The sequence below is a fragment of the Macaca nemestrina genome, chromosome 11 (genome assembly GCF_043159975.1).
Source record: "Macaca nemestrina isolate mMacNem1 chromosome 11, mMacNem.hap1, whole genome shotgun sequence".
In the NCBI taxonomy this organism is placed as follows: domain Eukaryota; kingdom Metazoa; phylum Chordata; class Mammalia; order Primates; family Cercopithecidae; genus Macaca; species Macaca nemestrina.
In genome coordinates, this window is record NC_092135.1 from 95415152 (window position 1) to 95435494 (window position 20343).

Consider the following 20343-nt stretch of genomic DNA (forward strand, 5'->3'; position numbering starts at 1 on the left):
CACCAGTCATGGTAAGCAGGAGTGGGATGATCCCCAGGCCACCAGTGGAATGCTCAGGTTGGGGGCAGCAGTGGCCATGCTGCTGTCCTGTCACTGGGGTGGGAGGTGCTGCCTTCAGTGGTGGCAGCCTGGACAGGTGGGGAACACATGTGATGCTTGTGCCTTGGCCTCTGCCGTGATAGCCTATGCCTTGGTAGCACTTCAGCTCTGGGCATGGTAGCCTGTGGTCATTGATGCCTCAGCCCAGACGCATGTACCTGCACCTGGCAGTAGCCTGCACCTGGATTGTACCTCAGGCCTGGCTGCAGTAGCCTGCATGCAGTTGCTTGTGCCTCAGTCACAGGGCAATAGTCCGCATATCTCTTGTGGCTCAACCCTAGCATCACTGAGATCTACGACAGTACTCAGTCTATTGGGGGTGGGGCTCTAAAATGGTGCCTTGCTGTAGCTGCCTAAGTCTTGGGGGGTGTTTGGGACCCAGTATGCCCTTCCTCCCTGGGACAGTCCTGTGGCACAATCTCTTGGCAGCTCCCTGTTAGTTTCAGGGCCTCAAGGGTTGAGGAGCTCTCCCATGGTTAGAACTGCAGGGGTCCACAGTGGGAAGGTGAAGTACTGAGGGTCTCTCCCTTAACCTTTCCTCATACTGGGAAGTCTCTCTCAGCCCTCAGCTGATCCCAACCGAACAAGTTGCCTCACTTCCTTCTCCTTCCTTGTTTTAGGTATTTCTTGTCACTTTCTGTGGAATTCCAGTTTTTTCTCTTGGATGATCTACTCAATGTGTGACTATCTACTCACTGTTTTGGTTCTTCCTAACTGCAATTTTAAAATACAATACAACTCTATTGAGCTATGTAGTTCATTATTATAGGCAGATATAGGAAGGACCAAATTATGACCAAACTCCTGAAGTCTTATGTTTACTGCTATCTCCTTAATATGCTACATTCCTACCATTCTGTTTTATTTTCAGTTTCCAGACAGACCACGGAGTTTTCTGTCCCTTCTGAGTATTTGTACATTTTGTCTTTCAGCCATATTTGCCTTATCCCTACTCACTTCCTATTCAGTCTTTTCTTTTTTTCAACTTTTTTTTTGGGTTGGGGTGAGTGGAAATGTAACATACAAAAGAAAAAGACACAAAACATGCTTAAGACTACCAACACTAGGGCAGCAGTCCCCAACCTTTTTGGCACCACGGACTGGTTTCATTGAAAGCAGTTTTCCTATGGATGGAGGCAGGGAGTGGATGGTTTCAGTATGAAATTGTTCCATTTCAGATCATCAGGCATTAGATTCTCATAAGAAGTGTGCAGCCTAGATCCCTTGCACACACAGTTCACAATACATGCTCCTATGAGAATCTAATGCCGTTGCTAATCAGGCGGTAATGCTCGCTGGCCTGCTGCTCACCTCTGGCTGTGTGGCCCTGTTCCTGACAGGCCACAGACCAGTACCAGTCTGCAGCCTGGGGGTTGGGGACCCCTGCACTAGGGTAACCACTATTCATTCAAAAATTAGAAAATAGCCAGCACTTCAGAAGCCTTTACGCTTTCCAATCACAATGCTCCCGTCCTCTCTGCAATACCTTGATTTTCATGATAATGACTTTTTTGCCTTTCTTCTTAGTTTACTTCCCAGAATGCAGCCCTAAACACTATACTTCCGTTTGAGCCATATAAAGGGAATCATATAGCATGGACTTATGTGTCTATCTTCACACAATATCATGCTTGTGGAATTCATCTTGTGTAATTGGAGTTCCTCTGTTTTCACTGCAGTGTAGTAAGAATTGGCGAACTGTGGCCTGTGGTCTGTTTTGTTATATGTTTTCTACAGCTGCTTTCGCGCTACAACAGCAGAGTTGAATAGTTATGTCGGAGAACTTATATTTACCATCCAACCCTTTACAGAGTATTTGCTGATTTCTGCAGTATTGTGTGAGTACACCACAATTTATTTTTTCCATTCTTTTGTTTTTTGGAGTTCTGGGTTGTTTACACTTTTGAGTTATTACAAACAACACTTCTGTGAACATTCTTGTAGTGCCTCATGGTGCACATGTACACTCATTTCTGTTGGGTATATCTTTAGCTAAGTAGATAATGCCACACATTTTTTTTCCTAAATGATTCTAACAATTTACCAACACTGGTGTTTGAGACCAGTCTGGGCAACATAGCAAGACCGACCTCCATCTCTACAAAAAATTAAAAAATAAGCCAGGCAAGGTGGCACATGTGTAGTCTCAGCTACTCCAGCAGCTGAGGCAGGAGGATTGCTTGAGCTTGGGAAGTCATGTTTATAGTGAGCTGTGACTGAGTCACTGCACTTCCACCTGGATGACAGAGTGAGATCCTGTCTCAAAAAAAAAAATCTATTTCAATTCCTTCCTGAAATTTTCAGTCAGCTGTGCATCCATAACTGCCTCAACTAAGATCTTCCACTGCCACCTCAAATGCAACATGACTGCAATGAAATTGCTCTTTGACTACAGACAGACTCCCTTTGGGGTGCCCCTCCGTCTGTAAGAGGACTCATTATTTCCATAGTCACTCAGGCTCGAAACTGGGAAGTCATCCTGGATTCCTCATTCTTTCCATCCCTTCATATCCAGCCAGTCACAGGCCAAGTTCCTCCTTCATAACATCTGTTATATCTACCCCTTGTATCCTATCCCTATTACTGACCTTCACCCACAGGTCTTCTTCATCATTGGCCTTGACTTCTTGCCTCCATCCCTTCTCACTGCAATTCCACATGAATCTTCTTAAAACACTTTTCTGCCCCTATCAACTACTTGTTCAAACAGCCTTTACTGCCATTTATCTTCCACAGAATTAGGTCTTAACTCCCTAGCTAAGCCAGAACCTTCCCATATCCCATTAGTTTAGAATCTTACTTTTTGCTTCCTCTCTAGAAAACCTCCTTTAGCTCATTGCTCTGTTCACTAGCCCTTGAACTTACTCCCACCTCTGAATCTTTTTCTGTTTAAGCCACTTTCTTCAAGGGTCAATTAAAGTCCTAACTCTAGTTCCAACTGATCCTATTCAAAATTGATTTCTCCTTTGTCTGATACTTGTTGTAGCACACTATTTCCTCCACATGTACCTTGTATTATAATTTTTTGTTCATTCACTCATTCGACAAAGAATATTGATCATCACTCATATTCCAAACTTCGTGCTGGACACAGGGTGTATAAAGATGTAGATGATATAATTCCTAACCTTGATGAGTTCATGATCTTGTCCAGTTTGACCAAGTTGAATACAAAATATTCGAGGGCTGAAACTGTCTTACTCTTTTTTATATTTCCAATGCTAATCAGCATTTGCCACAGAGTACATGTATAATATATATCTATTCCTGTTAATGGTGATGATGAAAGGCAAATATAATTTCTTGTTCTAATAATAATGAAGCAAGCTAAAGGCTAGCAAAATTTCACTCATATTTTATGTAATTCTAGCAGAAATTCAGATAAGGAAGCTACCATCCAATTTTCTGTTGGGTTTTAGTATTGTAGAACCTCTTTTTACTCACAAAGCTATAAATGCTCTAAAAATTCTTAAGGCTGTTATTATTCAGGTTGTTTCCTGGAATTGTACAAGGAGGTAAATTAACCCTTTTGGATCACTTGTAGAGTTATTTTAACTTTTTGTTAAGAAACCCTATAACACACTCATATACATACATCATATACTTTCATAAACACATATAGATAGATATACTATAAGAAATCTTTAGATGACTTCAAATTCTCACTAATAAGCAGGAATAATGAATTGTTACTTTATCATAATACAGTGAAAGAAGTCATTACTATACAATAATCCAGAAAACATATCACAAACATTTTACTGAAGGCTCATTAGTGCAATTGGTAGACTTGGCATAAAGTTCCAGAAAAATTCGGCCTACTTGGATGAGACTTTAAATTTCTTGAAAGAAGGGGCTATGTGTTTTATTTCTTTCATAGTACCTAAGATACTCAGCATGGCAACGCAATCAGGAACTACTCCAAAAACATTTGTCTAGTTGCAGTTGCACAAACTAATAATTTTATGGCCAGAATAAGAAAAATGTGTATGAACCTTTGCAAAGAACATATAAGTAACCAATACTTGATGATTACATATCAGAGGGGAAATGTAGGAATTATTTTAATGACCTCAATAGGTTGGTCAAAAAGCATCCTGCAGGAGCTGGGTTTAAGGAGGAATATGGAGACAGAGGGTATTCTCAGAGGAAGCATCGTAACAGTTAACTTTTATCAAGTGCTTACTAAGTGCCAGATACCTTTCCAAGTAGATCATCTAATGTTAGTTCCTTTGATCCTTAAAACAACTCTGTGATGTCAGCACCATGAGAACACCCATTTTATAGATGACGTAGAGCAACGTTTAAAATTTGCCACAGTTTTCAGCCTAGATTAGGACCCCAAAACCATGACTCCAGAGCTTTGTATGCTTCAAGTCTACACTATGATTTCTCCTATAGAGATGCAAATAATGATTCAAAGGCCAAAAAGAAAAAGAAAAGTGTGGGGAAGGGAGAGGAAGAGAGACAGAGACAGAGAGATAAGGAGAGAATGGGAGGTGTAAGTTGTTTTGTTTTCTGGGTGGAGCTTTGAAAGTGATATATAATTGAATGGAAAATAAGTAAGTTGTTCAAGAAAGTTAGAACCACCATAATGCAGGACAAGGCACTGTGAATTTTCAGAGGGTCTCCCCCTCCTGCCCCCATTGGATCTACTTTCTGTGCCATGGCCTCTATTTGGAAAAAACAGAGGAAAATAACGTAAGAGACAGGCTCATCATGAGCACACACGGCCGTCACCAGGCCGTTTTATTTCCTGAAAGGTTGCTCATTCCATGGTAGCCTCCGACAGGCAGGAGGTGCCACTATTCAGGACTCCTCCCGGGAACCCCAGGACAGAATTACCAGTGCCAAACAGAAGGCTGGCATGTTTTAACCCACCCATGACCCGCTCCTATATACACTGGAGTGGCAGCCGGAGGTCAGAGACAACAGAAGAGCAGCAGGGAAACTATGACCTGGAAGGTGGTTTGTGGAGCTGGGCTGATGCTGAGTCCTGGCTTCTGAAGCAAAGGCAATGGGGAAGACAGAAACAAAGAAAAACTAAAACTAAAACATGTGGAAAAATGGGAGAGCAATGGGGCACCAGGAGACTAGGCGCCTGTACCAAATAGGAACCAGGTGCAGCTTTAAAGTATGTGCCTGCTTTATGTGTTAACATTTGCACAGTCTGCCCGTACCTAAACTTTTACAGTGTAATACTCTGTTATCTCTTCTAAGCACCTAGAGTGGAAGGTAGAAATTATACTCCTTTCACAGAGAGAAGGGCTTCTGAGAATAACAAAACCCAAATGACTTTTGAATAAAGCTGCAGATCTTTCTGATTCAAGGATGACTGCATTTATACAAATTTGTTTGAGATGTTAACATTGTTGCAAGGAAATGAATCAGAAAAACTTTTCAAGTTACTTTAAACCCTATGATCCTAGGATGGATTGTGCAGAGAATCCTAAAGTACAGATCAAAATGGTTCTGACCTAAATTCATGAATAGACAGTGTTTCAAGATTAAGGAAAGTATGTATCTGTCTCCTATGGATTTACAGAAACTAGTCCTAAAAAAAAATTGACAAGGAAAATCAGTGGTGTGAACATAGCACCATATTACAAATATTTTCTCAAATGAAGGTTTTTGAAAAAGTGTAGAAAAAATTCAAACGGTTGTTTGGATACTTCTCTGATAATCGTCATTATCTTAATCCATTTTTAACATTCATAATTAAAAAGAAAATTAAGAAATTAAGAATATTAATTTTTTTCCTTTGGTAGCCTTAGCTTTAAACAAAAATAGGATGTGAACATATTAAAAGTCTATGTACAGATTTTGTGTATGTCCCTGGAAGGGAGTCTGTTTGCTGGCCAGCTTAATTTTTGACAAAGAAAAATGGGCTGCTCTTGCTTCTTGCACAAAGATGCACTGTTTCTAGAGCAAAGGGAAAAAAAAAAAAGGAGAATGTGTGTAAACAATACATTTGGAAAAAATTAAGATAATATTCAACATGATAATTTAGTATAAACTTTTTGAGAATGGATAAAATGTGTGGCTCATTAGAATTAAAAATATAACTATAATAAGAACTTTAAATACTAATATCTGATAACTTTAACAGCAAGCAAGGCACCCTAAAATTCATTTTCAGTACCTCATCATTAAAGATGTAGCTCTTTTTAAAAGGTGCTTTGTCTATGCAGTTGTACAGTACTCTAAAGTTTCCACAAGAAACGAGGCAAAGTATTTGTGAAATCGAGCCACCTCGATTCCTTCCACAGAGCTGCCATCTGGGCTTGTTTATTTGTGTTTCCAACTTTCGGGAACAGAGAGTTTCTCTGTTGGGGACAGGGCACTGAGTAAAGGAAGTGTCTTACAGAAGGCTATCTTTTTTTTTTTAACTACATATTCAAAACTTACAGTTTAGTTTGGTCAAAAATATCAAATGACTACCATAATCACAGAGTCTAACACAATTGGAAGCCTCAGAATTGTCTTAGCAAACACTCTTCCACGATATGATGCAAGTAATATTTCCTACATAATACCTTCTTGTGATTTTCAAATCTTTTTCACAATACAAACCGTCACTGAGGCTATATAGCTATTTGTCCTGGAAATCAAGCATTTTTCATAAATCCTTCTATAATAAGTATTTGATTTAAAAATGAAAGAAGTATTTCCAGGCAATTTTCCTAATTTTAGAAGGTACATATGAGCCATGTTACCAAAAAAACAAAGCAAACAGCAAAACAAAAATCTTACAAAGTATAATTAAGAAGCAAAGCATTATTGTTTGAATATACAATCTCATTATGAAGAACAGTTTAAAAATTTGTAAGTCCACACTTAAAAACAACTAGTAGTCTCTTATCTCTGAAACATTTAACAAACAAAATAGAAGCAAAAAGTACCTTGTAGAGTAAAATCCAGCAATACATATTCGTAAGCAAATTCTGTCTTTGTTTCCACTTGCGGTCTCTTCAGGGTAGAAAATATTTTTCCAGGGCTGCTATCATCAGGGTCTTCTAGCTTTCTAAGTCCGCACCCCATGGCAAAATCTGTAAGGAATTAAATTGCAGGAAAGGGGAGGGAGAGCAGCAAATTCTGTTGTTTAAGCTGCAAAAAGAAACTTATAGACTTAACTGCTTTGATTTTGTTTTCAGCTAAACCATAGATAACCAAAAAGAAAACATCTGGGTCCAAAGAAAGGAGTTGAAGAATTTTTCTATCCATTTTTCTGTAAAGTCATTGAACCCATGATTAAGCTACAGCTCCAGGAGGCTGGGCTTGATCTTAGAGAAACATGCAAGCTGCTACAACTTAGCGGAGAATTTCCATGCCACGTCAATTTACAGCCAGCCCCCTACCAGAGTTCTGTCGCTCAGGGCACCAGCGGTGCTTTGTCTATCCCAGTTGGCTGGATGATAAAAAGAGGTGTCCAAAAACGGAAATAAAAAGGCAAAAGGGCAACTTGGATGTAATTATCTACAAGTAGAAGATATATTCAGACATAGTGGCATACAATTCTTTTTCTGTTTTCCCTCTTCTCTCTGTCCTGCTACCCTCCTTCCTCTCAACTACTACCAAGAAAGCAAAAGGAGAGAGAGAGGGAGAGAGAGGCAGTAGGGGGGTGGAGAGAGAGAGAGAGAGAGAGAGAGAGAGGGAGAGAAAGAGAAAATGAAAAGAATGGATTCTCAACATATTTAGAAACAAAAATCATTTCCAGAAAGGAAGTCAGTTTTATGAGGAAACTATTTCTGGAGTCTAAAAGGAGAAAAGTAAAGTTAAAAAAACAGCACTTTAGTCTTGAGATAGTACTTTTGAGAATTTCTTTCCACATGAAGTTTCTTTCTGTTGGAAAAATCATATGCTAATTAAAAGAGCAAAGTGTAAAAAATTTATATTAAAATGTTTTCATAAAAAGACTTTACTTAATTGCAAAGGAGAGACAGTTACGTGTGTAATTAGTTTCCCCAACATCCTTAAAGAGTTTAAAACACTCTACTATTAGAAGGCTTATGATAGCAACTAATACTTCTATTAGAAGATCTCAAAGTATCCATCATTAAAAAATAAAACAAAACTGACAACTTGATTCATTTATTTATTTTATTTTTTTGGAGATGTGGTCTTGCCTGTCACCTAGACTGGAGTGCAGTGGCCCAGTCATGGCTCATTGCAGCCCGACCTCCCGGGCTCAAGTGATCTTTCCACCTCAGCTTCCCAAGTCACTGACACCACAGGCACATGTCACCACATCTGGCTCTTTTTTGTATTTTTCGTGAAGATAAGGTCTCACTATGTTGCCCAGGCTGGTTTTGAAATCCTCAGCTAAAGTGATCCTTCTGGATCGGCTTCCCAAAGTGCTGGGATTACAGGCGTGAGCCACTACCAATCCCATTCAGTCTTATAAATTGCCATTTAGCCAAGGTCAAGAACAATTTATAATGGACCAATAGTAATGAATGTTTATTGTGTTTTACCCTGTATAGGTCAGGAAGTATGGTGCACTCATCAAAACGGCGAGCCCTGGAATCAGGCTGCTTGGGTTCAAATCCTGCTTCTTAGGCCTACTAGAGATGTAATCTTGGGCAAGTTACTTGACCTCTTCAAGTTTCAGTTTCCTCCTCTGTATACGGTACTTACTTCATAGGCTTGTTATGAAGGCTGAATGAGATAATCTTCTCTCATATCTTAACACTAGGCCTGGCTAATGGCACAAAATATATTTGTTGATGTGTGCACATTCTAAAACAGGGTTAGGAGTAGGAATAGGAAGGAAGTGATTCTGCCACTGCTTCCATTATTTACAAAATAAACCCTTATCACAGTTGAGATTCTAGAGAGTACAAGCCTGAAAAATTTTTTCAATCACATTGAAGCCTGAGCATGAAAACTCTCAAAAGGGGGATGGAATATTTATTTTATAGATCACTATTACCTTTTTTTCTTTTCCTACTGCCTACTTGCCTTTAAATGTTTCATTTCTCAGAAATGTCTTAGAGAAAAATTCCATAGTCTTTCATGCTCCAGGATGAGCACTGTCAGTGGTAAGCAATTTCTGGATGACTTTGACTAAAAAGACAGCCAACTCTGACCCAGTGTGACTCATCTGACTGTTCACAGTACTTTCATGCCTGTCATTTTCCATATCCTCTTTGGTATGGTGGGCTGTGAGGTCCTGTATGGCAGAAATGGTATCTTTGAAGGTCACTAGCATCTCCTGAAGTGCCTGGAAGATTATTTAAGTACCTATTATATTTATTAAATGCATGCTATATTCCAGCCACTGAACTAGGTGCTGGTACACAAGATAATTAAACATGGCCTCTGCCCTAAAGAAACTTATAGTGTAATGGGGAATACAGACTTATATGCAGATGATTTCAGTGTAATTTGGTAGATGCTGCAATAAAAGTATGTAAAAGATGCTACAGAAACTCAAGATGGGGCCTCTAACTCAGCCTGGAGGATGATGTCTGAGTTGTCATCAAGGATAAATATTTTTAAGATGATAAAGAAAGGTGGGTAGCCTGTGCCAGGAGAAGAGAAAAGCATGAGCAAAATCATGGAATCATGAAAAAGTATGGCATGTCGAAGGAAGATGAAACAGTTGACAATTACTAGAACATAAAATGTGAGAAAAGACTAAGCTGTAAGGGAGGCAAGGGGTAAGCTGTAATGAACTTTGTATACCATACAAAAGGGAATTTGGACTTTATTTTGTAGGCAACAAAGATGAGTCAAATAATCAAGTGAGGAGTCTGAAGCAGGCAAGTGACATCAGTTTGCCTTTTAGATTGGTTACTGTGGCTGATTTCAGGAAGATGGTTTTACTTAGAGCAAGAATGAAAACCAGTCAAGAGGGTCAATGCAATAGTCCATTAGAGAGCTGCTGACTGAACGAATGTGGTACATCAGTAGGTCCTTAAGGAATTATTTTTACCTTTAGTAAAAAAGAACTATAGTTCCTTAAGTTCATAATTGAACAATCACGTAAGTAATTTTCTCCTCCAAATTCTAACAAAATAAAATTTTATTAGACTCAATGATATTTTAAAAACATTTTCATTTATCAATATGGCACACATTCCTGCTATTATAACAATTATATGGGATTTCACTGCATTAATACAATGCTTACCAAGTAACATTTTGGTCATTTTCAAACTTTTACTGTGAGGATTTTTGTAAGGGTTACTTTTTTCCTCACTTTGGATTATTTTCTAAATACTTAGATTCTACTTCATAAATGGTCAAGTAGTTTACATATAAGAAACCAGTTAGAGGATGGGTGCAGTGGTTCATGCCTGTAATCCCAGCACTTTGGGAGGCCAAGGCAGGAGGATCACTTGAGGCTAGGAGTTCAAGACAAGGAAATCAATTAGGAAGCAATAAGCAGAGAAAATGCATTCTAATGACTAAATAACTCACGTGTATTACTTACCTAAATTTGTGGTTGGCCATAAAAGTGTTTAAGGTATCAATCTTATATATTTTAAGCTTTTATCAGTTGTTACTACATATTTTGCCTATATCTTTTATGCCTATATATTTACATAAAAACACTTTCATTCAAAAATTTTTCTCTGATGGGTGTGGTGGCTCACGTCTATAATCCCAGTACTTTGGGAGGCCGAGGTGGGCAGATCACTTGAGGTCAGGAGTTCCAGACCATCCTGGCCAACATGGTAAAACCCCATCTGCGCTAAAAAAAAATACAAAAATTAGTCAGATGTGGTGGTGCATGCTTATAGTCTCAGCTACTCAGGAGGCTGAGGCATGAGAATTGCTTGAACCTGGGAAGCGGAGGTTGCAGTGAACCGAGATGGCGCCACTGCACTCCAGCCTGGGCAACAGAGTGAGGCTCTGTTTCACACACACACAAATTTTTTTTTCTGCCTCTCCTTTGTGTCCTAAAGAATAATCTACAGCTCTTCAGTAGTATATTTCTCTTTCTGGAACAAATATTGTTTTCTGTTTTTTGTTAGTTTTTTAAAAATTAATACACTTAATTTTTTTAGAGCAGTTTTAGGTTCACAGCAAAATTGAACAGAAAGCAGATAATTCCCATCTGCTCCATTTTCCTACGTGCACAGCTTCCCCCACTATCACCATCCCACCAGAGTGGCATGTTTGTTACAATCGATGAACTTACATTGGCACATCATTATCTCCCAAAGTCCATAGCTGACATTAGGGTTCACTCCAGGTATACATTCTATGAGTTTTGACAAATGTATAATGACATGTATTCATCATTGTAGTGCTACACAGAGTAGTTTCACTGTCCTAAAAACTCTATGGTCCACTTATTCATTCCTCCTTACTGCTTTAACTCTGATTCATCTGGCAATGGTAATATAAAGGATAAGCTATAGATCCAAGTCATTTCTCTTCCAGCCTGATATCCAACTGTCACAACCACATTTGTTTCCATAGAGAACCTTTTATCAATGATGTTTCCTCAGGCTTATCATATATTCAATACTAACAATAATTAGGATACAATTTTGGAATAAATGTCTTCTAATTCTGGTCATATTTTCTGTAATGAATTATATTTGTTTGCTGCCAATGGCAGATTTCAGGGACAGCTTTCAGTTCTGTATTGTAAATAGGGTTTCCCCAAGTGCAGGTTTGTACATGGCTAGGTATGATGGAGATGTGTTATCAATTCTTGCCTGTGCTCTAGTACGGACTCCCTTAGTCCTTGAATGAATGAAGGAAATTTATGAAAATGTAGCATAGGCCAGGCATGGTGGCTCACACCTGTAATCCCTGCACTTTGGGAGGCCAAGGTGGGCGGATCATCTGAGGTCGGGAGTTTCAGACCAGCCTGACCAACATGGAGAAACCGTCTCTATTAAAAATACAAAATGTACCAGTGCCGGGCATGGTGGCACATGCCTGTAATCCCAGCTACTCAGGAGGCTGAGGCAGGAAAATCGCTTGAACCTGGGAGGCGGAGGTTGTGGTAAGCTGAGAGCACGCTATTGCACTCCAGCCTGGGCAACAAGAGCGAAACACCATCTCAAAAAAAAAAAAAAAAAAAAAAAAAAAAATTCTGATAGCTACTAGGCAACTTTGGATCACCTGAGTTTACCAAAGGCACAGTGCTTCTAAGAGTTAATTATGTATCATCCAACTCATTCCCTACAGAGAAAACTTGCACAATAGTAACTTTTAAATGTAGTCTATCTTGGATATCCCTTCTCAAAGAAGTAAATTCAACAACTCAAGTATTTATGGAGTGTCTACTGTATATGTAAGGCACTACCTGGACACGAAGATGAAAAAGCCACATTTTATGCTCTGCAGAATTCACAAGCTAGCAGACCAATGCTGAGTTTTAACTACTTACTATTTCATCATGTAGTCAAGTGTCCCAAGATGTTAATGACTTATTGAAAAACATCACTTATTGAAAAAGCCATTCTTTGTTTAATGTTTAGAAATGATACATTTATCACATACCTTATGGTTTAGATAAACTATGATTTGTATTTTGACTTTTAATTTTGTTCTATAGTCTGGCTTTTCAGCAACACACACTTCAAAATGTTTATGGGTTTATAATTTTTCAATGTCCAGAAGTTACAAAAAATATATATATTTTTTAAAAAGTTACTGACTATTCTTAACTATTTAGTCTTCTGGAGCAGTGTTTTCAAACTGCGTATGGCAGAACTCTTTGGTTCCAAAGAGGTGCCAGCTTTGGTGAAGAGAGGGGGTTTGATCATGAGGGGAGGCCAAGCAGGCAGGCTCTGGGTTTCCCTCCATCCTTTCTTCAAACAGAACAGCCTAGTTTTGATCAGTGTTATACACCAGTAACAAAGAATGTAAAAGCGCTAACTATCAGAACATGACACCATTTACATTAGAAATAAACTAGGAATAAATCCATCAAAATACTAAGCCAGACTTATATGTAGACAATCATAAAGCCTTACTGACCAGCATTAAAGGAGATTTAAGTAAATGGGTATATATTCATAGTCATTTTTAGGAACCCTTAACATAGTAAATATGTCAACCTCCCCCAGCCCTTGACACCTATCATTGAGCTATACGTTTAATGCAATGGTGACCTAAACCCAACAGGTCTTTTGCAGGGAACTTGTCAAGTTGATTTTAACAGTTATGTGGAAGATAAAAGGGCAAAAAATGGCTAAGATTCTTCTGAAGAAGGATAAGGAGTTCAGACAAGTTCTTCATATGTTAAAATTTAGTATAAAACTACATTAATTAAAATAGTGTTTTTAGCAAGGCATAGATAAATTAGCCAATACAACAAAGAGCCTAGAAATAGACGTGGCACATGAAAATGTAATATATGATGAAGGTAGCGTGGTAGGTCAGTGGAGAAATGGAACTGAGACAACTAGTTATCCATATGAGGAAATATTGGATCCCTACCTCCTGTTATATAAAAAAGTTTCAGTTATATATAAAGAACTTAAACATCGAAAGCAATTTAAAAAAATTTCTTTTTCTTTTTTTCTTTACTTTTTAAAATTTTACTTTAAGTTCTGGGATGCATGTGGAGACTGTGCAGGTTTGTTACACAGGTATACATGTGCCATGGTGGTTTGCTGCACCTACCAACCTGTCTTCTAGGTTTTAAGCCCCACGTGCCTTAGGTATTTCTCTTAATGCTCTCCCTCTTCTTGCCCCCATCCCCCGACAGGCCCTGGTGTGTGATGTTCCCCCTCTGTGTCCAAGTGTTCTCATTGTTCAACTCACACTTATGAGTGAGAAAATGCAGTGCTTGGTTTTCTGTTCCTGTGCTAGTTTGCTGAGAATGATGGTTTCCAGCTTCATCCACGTCCCTGCAAAGGACATGAACACATTCTTTTGTATAGCTGCATAATATGTGCCACATTTTCTTTATCCAGTCTATCATTGATAGGCATTTGGGTTGGTTCCAAGTCTTTGCTATTGTAAATAGTGCTGCAACAGACATACGTGTACATGTGTCTTTAGTAGAATGATTTATAATCCTTTGGGTATATACCCGGTAATGGGATTGCTGAGTCAACTGGTATTTCTGGTTCTAGAACCTGGAGGAATCGCCACACTGTATTCCACAATGGTTGAACTAATTTACACTTCTACCAACAGTGTAAAGGCGTTCCTATTTCTCCACAGCGTTGCCAGCATCTGTTGTTTCCTGACTTTTTAATCATCGCCTTTCTAACTGGCGTGAGATAGTATCTCATTGTGGTTTTGACTTGCCTTTCTCTAATGAGCAGTGATAATGAGCTTTTCTTCATATGTTTGTTGGCTGCATAAATGTCTTCTTTCGAGAAGTGTCTGTTCATATCCTTCACCCACTTTTTGATGGGGATGTTTGTTTTTTTCTAGCAAATTTGTTTAAGTTCCTTGTAGATTTTGGATATTAGACTTTTGCCAGATGGATAGATTGCAAACATTTTCTCCCATTCTATAGGTTGCCTGTTCATGCTGATGATAGTTTCTTTTGATGTGCAGAAGTTCTCTAGTTTAATTAGATCCCATTTGTCAATTTTGGCTTTTGTTGCAATTGCTTTTGGTGTTTTAGTCATGAAGTATTTGCCCATGCCTATGTCCTGAATGGTATTGCCTAGGTTTTCTTCTAGGGTTTTTATGGTTTTGAGTTTTACATTTAAGTCTTTAATCCACCTTGAGTTAATTTTTGTGTAAGGTGTAAGGAAGGGGTCCAGTTTATGTTTTCTGCGTATGGCTAGCCAGTTTTCCCAGCACCATTTATTAAACATGGAATCCTTTCCCCATTGCTTGTTTTTGTCAGGTTTGTTGAAGATCTGATGGTTGTAGATGTGTGGTGTTATTTCTGAGGTCTCTGTTCTGTTCCAGTGGTCTATATCTCAGTTTTGGTACCAGTATCATGCTGTTTTGGTTACTGTAGTCTTGTAGTATAGTTTGAAGTCAGGTAGCATGATGCCTCCAACTTTGTTCTTTTTGCTTAGGATAAAAAGCAAAAATTTTACACTTTTATGTGCAAATGTGGTTATTTATTCTGGCTTAGAGTACAAGAGTGCTTTTAAGGTAAAAATGATAACCATAAAATAAAATTTAATAAATATAATTAAGGCTTCTATTCATTAAGACTCCTTAATGTGAAAAGGCAAGATACAAATTGGTGAATGATACTTGCAAATTATCAACTAATAAAGGAATTGTATCCAGCAATCCCATTACTAGATATTTATCCAGAGGAAAGAATGTCAGTGTGTCAAAGAAATATTGGCACCCCCATGTATATTGTAGCAGTAATCACAATAGACAAGACATGGAAGCAATTTAAGTGTCTTTCAGTGGATGAATCGATAAAGAAAATGTGTGAGCGTGCTCACACACACACGCGAATACTATTCAGTCATAAAAAAGAATGAAATCCTGTTATTTGTGGCAACACATAAGAATCTGGAGGACATTATGTTAAGTGAAATAAGCCAGACACAGAAAGACAAATACCATATGAGCTCGCTCATATGTGGAATCCAGCGTAGCTGATCTTATAGAAGAGTGGAACAGAGGTTACTAGAGGTTGAGAAGGGTAGAAGGAAGTGGGGGTGATAAGGAGAGGTTAAAAGATACAAAATTTCAGCTAGATAGGGGGAATAAGTTCCAGTATTCTATAGCACTGTAGTGTTACTTTAGTTAACAATGACATATTGTATATATTTTTCAAGTAACTGGAAGAGAAGACACTGAATGTTCCCAACACAAATAAATGATAAATGTTTGGGATGACGTATGCTAAATACTCTGATCTTATCACTATAAATTATATGTATTGAAACATGACTATGTACCTCATAATTATGTACAGTTGTGCCAATTTAAAAAATAAATCTAAAAAATGCAGAGAGAAAAAGTATGTAAAGAACTCCTGCAAATAAGTAAAGAAAAAGACAAACCAATAGAAAAACAGGCACAAAATATAAATAGGCATGTCACAGGCAAAGTAACATATATGGTTCAAGTATATATGAGGAGATGCGCAACTTCAATTGTATTTGGAGAAATGTAAATCCAAACCATAGTAAGGTAACATTTTAAAAAGTTATGGCAAAGTATAAATAATACTGTATAAAACTTACCACCTTGAGCATTTTGAAGTGTACAATTCAATGGCATTAAGTGCATTCACAATGTTGTACAATGAACGCCACCATCTAGCTCCAGAACTTTTCATCATCCCAAGAAGAAACCCCATTACCAATTAAGCATTCACTCTCCATTCCAATTTTCCCAGAGCCCCTGGGAACCACTTACCCACTTCCCATCTCTATACATTTGCCTGTTCTGGATATTTCATATAATGGAATCATACAGTATGTGGCTTTTTGTGTCTGGGTTCTTTTTTATTGTTTTTTATTTTATTTTATTTTTTATTTTTGGCTGAGACTCACTCTGTGGCCCAGGTTGGAGTGCAGTGGTGCGATCTCAGTTCGCTGGACCTCTGCCTCCCAGGTTCAAACAATTCTCGTGCCTCTGCCTCCTGAGTAGCTGGGACTACAGGCAGGAGCCACCATGCTCAGCTAATTTTTTTCGTATTTTTAGTAGAGATGGGGTTTCACCACGTTGGCCAGGCTGGTCTCGAACTCCTGGCTGCAAGTGATCCACCTGCCTTAGCTTCTCAAAGTGCTGGGATTACAGGGTTTGTCATAGATAGCTTTTATTACCTTGTGGTATGCTGATTTTGCTGAGGGTTTTAATCATAAAGCAACGCTGGATTTTGTCAAATGCTTTTTATGCATTTATTAAGATGATCATGTGATGTTTGTTTTTAATTCCATTTATGTGATGTATCACATTTATTGACTTGCATATGTTAAACCATTCCTGCATCCCTGGTATGAAACCCACTTGATCATGGTGGATTATCTTTTTGATATTCGGCTAGCTAGTGTTGGATTTGGTTAGCTAGTATTTGTTGGATTTGGTTAGCTAGTATTTTGTTGAGGATTTTTGCGTCTATGTACTTCAAGGATATTGGTCGGTAATGTTCTATTCTTTTGTTATGTCCTTTCCTGGTTTTGGTGTTCGGGTGATACCGGCTTCACAGAACTATTTAGGGAGAATTCCCTCTTTATCTTTTGGAATAGTTTAAGTAAGGTTGGTATATTCTTTTTGAATGCCTGAGAGAATTCAGCTGTGAATCCATCTGCTCTTGGACATTTTTTTTTGTTGGCAATTTTAAAAATTACTATTTCAATCTTGCTACTTGTTATTGGTCTGTTCAGTTTCTATTTCTTCCTAGTTTAATCTAGGAGGGTTGTATATTTCCAGGAGTTTGTCTGTCTCCTCTAGATTTTCTAGTTTGTGTGTGTAAAGGTGTTCATAGTAGCCTTGAGTGATCTTTTGTATTTCTGTGGTATCAGTTGTAATATCTCCTGTTTCATTTCTAATTAAGCTTATTATTATCTTTCTTTTCTTGGTTAACTTTGCTGATGGTCTATTAATTTTTTTTATCTTTTCAAAGAACCAACTTTTTGCTTCATTTATCTTTTGTATTGTTTTATGGTTTCAATTTCATTTGGTTCTGCTCTGATCTTTGTTGTTTCTTTTCTTCTGCTGGGTTTGGGTTTGGTTTGTTCTTGTTTTTCTAGTTTCTTGAAGTGTGACCTTAGATTATTTGTGCTCTTCTGTTTTTTTGATGTAGGCATTTAATGCTATGAACTTTCCTCCTACCACTTTTACTGTATCCCAGAGGCTTTGATAAGTTGTGTCCCTATTACCATTCAGTGAATTTCCAGTTTTATTCCACTGTGGTCTGAGAGGGTACTTGATATAATTTCAATTTTTAAAAATTTATTGATATTTGTTTTGTGGCCTATCATATGGTCTATCTTGGAGAATGTTCTATGTGCTGATGAAAAGAGTGTATATTCTGCAGTTGTTGGGTAGAATGTTCTATAAATATCTGATAAGTGCATTTGTTCTAGGGTACAGCTTAAGTCCATTGTTTCTTTGTCGATTTTCTGTCTTGATGACCTGTATAGTGCTGTTAGTGGAGTACTGAAATCCCCACTATTATTGTGTTGCCATCTATTCATTTTGTATGTCTAGTAATAATTGTTTTATAAATTTGGGACCTCCCATGTTAGGTACATATATATTTAGGATTGTGATATTTTCCTGTTGGACTGATTTTTTAAATCATTATATAACGTCCTTCTTTATCTTTTTAAACTGTTGCTGCTTTAAAATTTGTTTTGTCTGATATAAGAATAACTACTCCTACTCACTTTTGGTTTCCCTTTACATGGAATATCTTTTTCCACTACTTTCTCTTAGATGTTTGTGAGTCCTCATGCATTAGGTGAGTATCTTGAAGACAGTAGACACTTGTTTGGTGGATTTTTATCCATTCTGCCATTCTGCAAATTTTTTTAAACTTGAAATGTTATCGAGACCATCCTGGCTAACATGGTGAAACCCCGTCTCTAGTAAAAAAAGCAAAACAAAACAAAAAACTAGCCGGGTGAGGTGGCAGGTGCCTGTAGTCCCAGCTACTCGGGAGGCTGAGGCAGGAGAATGGCGTAAACCTGGGAGGCGGAGCTTGCAGTGAGCTGTGATCCGGCCACTGCACTCCAGCCTGGGTGACAGAGCGAGACTCCGTCTCAAAAAAAAAAAAAAAAAAAAAAGACAAAAACTTGAAATGTTATTATTTATGTATTGGCATATACTAGATTATTTAAAGCTGTTAAAAATTATTTAAAATAGTTTAAAAAAGTTAATATACTTTAAGTTCTAGGGTACATGTGCACAATGTGCAGGTTTTTTACATATGTATACATGTGCCATGTTGGTGTGCTGCACCCATTAACTTGTCATTTACATTAGGTATGTCTCCTAATGCTATCCCTTCCCCCTTCCCCCACACCATGACAGGCCCCGGTGTGTGATGTTCCCCGCTCTGTGTCCAAGTGTTCTCCTTGTTCAATTCTCACCTATGAGTGAGAACATGCGGTGTTTGGTTTTCTGTCCTTACGATAGTTTGCTCAGAATGATGGTTTCCAGCTTCATCCATGTCCCTACAAAGGACATGAACTCATCCTTTTTTATGGCTGCATAGTATTCCATGGTGTATATGTGCCCCATTTTCTTAATCCAGTCTATCGTTGATGAACATTTGGGTTGGTTCCAAGTCTTTGCTATTGTGAATAGTGCCACAATAAACATATGTGTGCATGTGTCTTTATAGCAGCATGATTTATAATCCTTTGGGTATATACCCAGTAATGGATGGCTGGGTCAAATGGTATTTCTAGTTCTAGATCCTTGAGCCATTCTGTAAATTTTAAGTAGCGTGTTTAGGCCATTTACATTCAACGTTAGTACTGAGATGTGAGGTGCTGTTTTATTCATAGTGCTAGTTGTTGCCTACATACCTTGTTTTTTGTTTTCCATTGTGTTATTGGTTTATAGGCCCTGTGAGATTTATGCTTTAAGGAGTTTCTATTTTGGTGTATTTCAAAGTTGTGTTTCAAGATTTAGAATTCCTTTTAGCAATTCTTGTAGTGCTGACTTGGTAGTGGTGAATTCTCTTGGCATTTTTTTTTTGCTAAAAAATACTTTATTTTTCCTTCATTTATGAAGCTTTGTTTTGCTAGATACAAAATGCTTGGCTGGTAATTATTTTGTTTCAGGAGGCTAAAGACAAACCCGGTCCCTTCTGGCTTGTAAGGTTTCTGCTGAAAAACCTGTTGTTAATCTCATAGGTTTTCCTTTATAGGTTACCTGATGCTTTTGCCTCATAGCTCTTAACATTCTTTCTTTTGTCTTGACTTTAGATAACCTGATGACTATGTGCCTGGGTGATGATCTTTTTGTGATGAATTTCCCAGATGTTCTTAGAGTTTCTTGTATTTGGATGTCTAGATCTCTAGTGAGGTCAGGGAAGTTTTCCTTGACTATTCCCTCAAATATGTTTTCCAAACTCTTAGATTTCTCTTCTTCTTCAGGAACACCAATTATTCTTAGCTTTGGCTGCTTAACATAGTCCCAACTTTCTTGGAGGTCTTGTTCTTTTTTTTTTTTAGAGACGGAGTCTCGCTCTGTCACCTAGGCTGGAGTGCAGTGCCCGATCTCGGCTCACCACAACCTCCTCCTCCCTGGTTCAAGCAATTCCCCTGCCTCATCTTTCCGAGTAGCTGGGATTACAGGTGCACGCCACCACACCCGGCTAATTTTTTTGTATTTTTGGTAGAGACGGGGTTTCACCATATTGGCCAGACTGGC

The 20343-nt window shown here is 38.2% G+C and overlaps 1 protein-coding gene across 2 annotated transcripts in view; it reads right to left on the reverse strand.

The window, feature by feature from the left end:
* The window catches only part of LOC105468146 (raftlin family member 2), a 105019-nt gene extending 97329 nt beyond the window's left edge, over nucleotides 1-7690 (reverse strand). For both annotated transcript variants that reach the window (XM_011718191.3, XM_011718190.3), the window contains exon 1: nucleotides 7002-7690. In XM_011718191.3, the coding sequence (XP_011716493.2) occupies nucleotides 7002-7140 (139 nt within the window). In that variant the 5' untranslated portion in view covers nucleotides 7141-7690. The remainder of the gene's footprint in view (nucleotides 1-7001) is intronic.
* Nucleotides 7691-20343: the final 12653 nt, after the last annotated feature.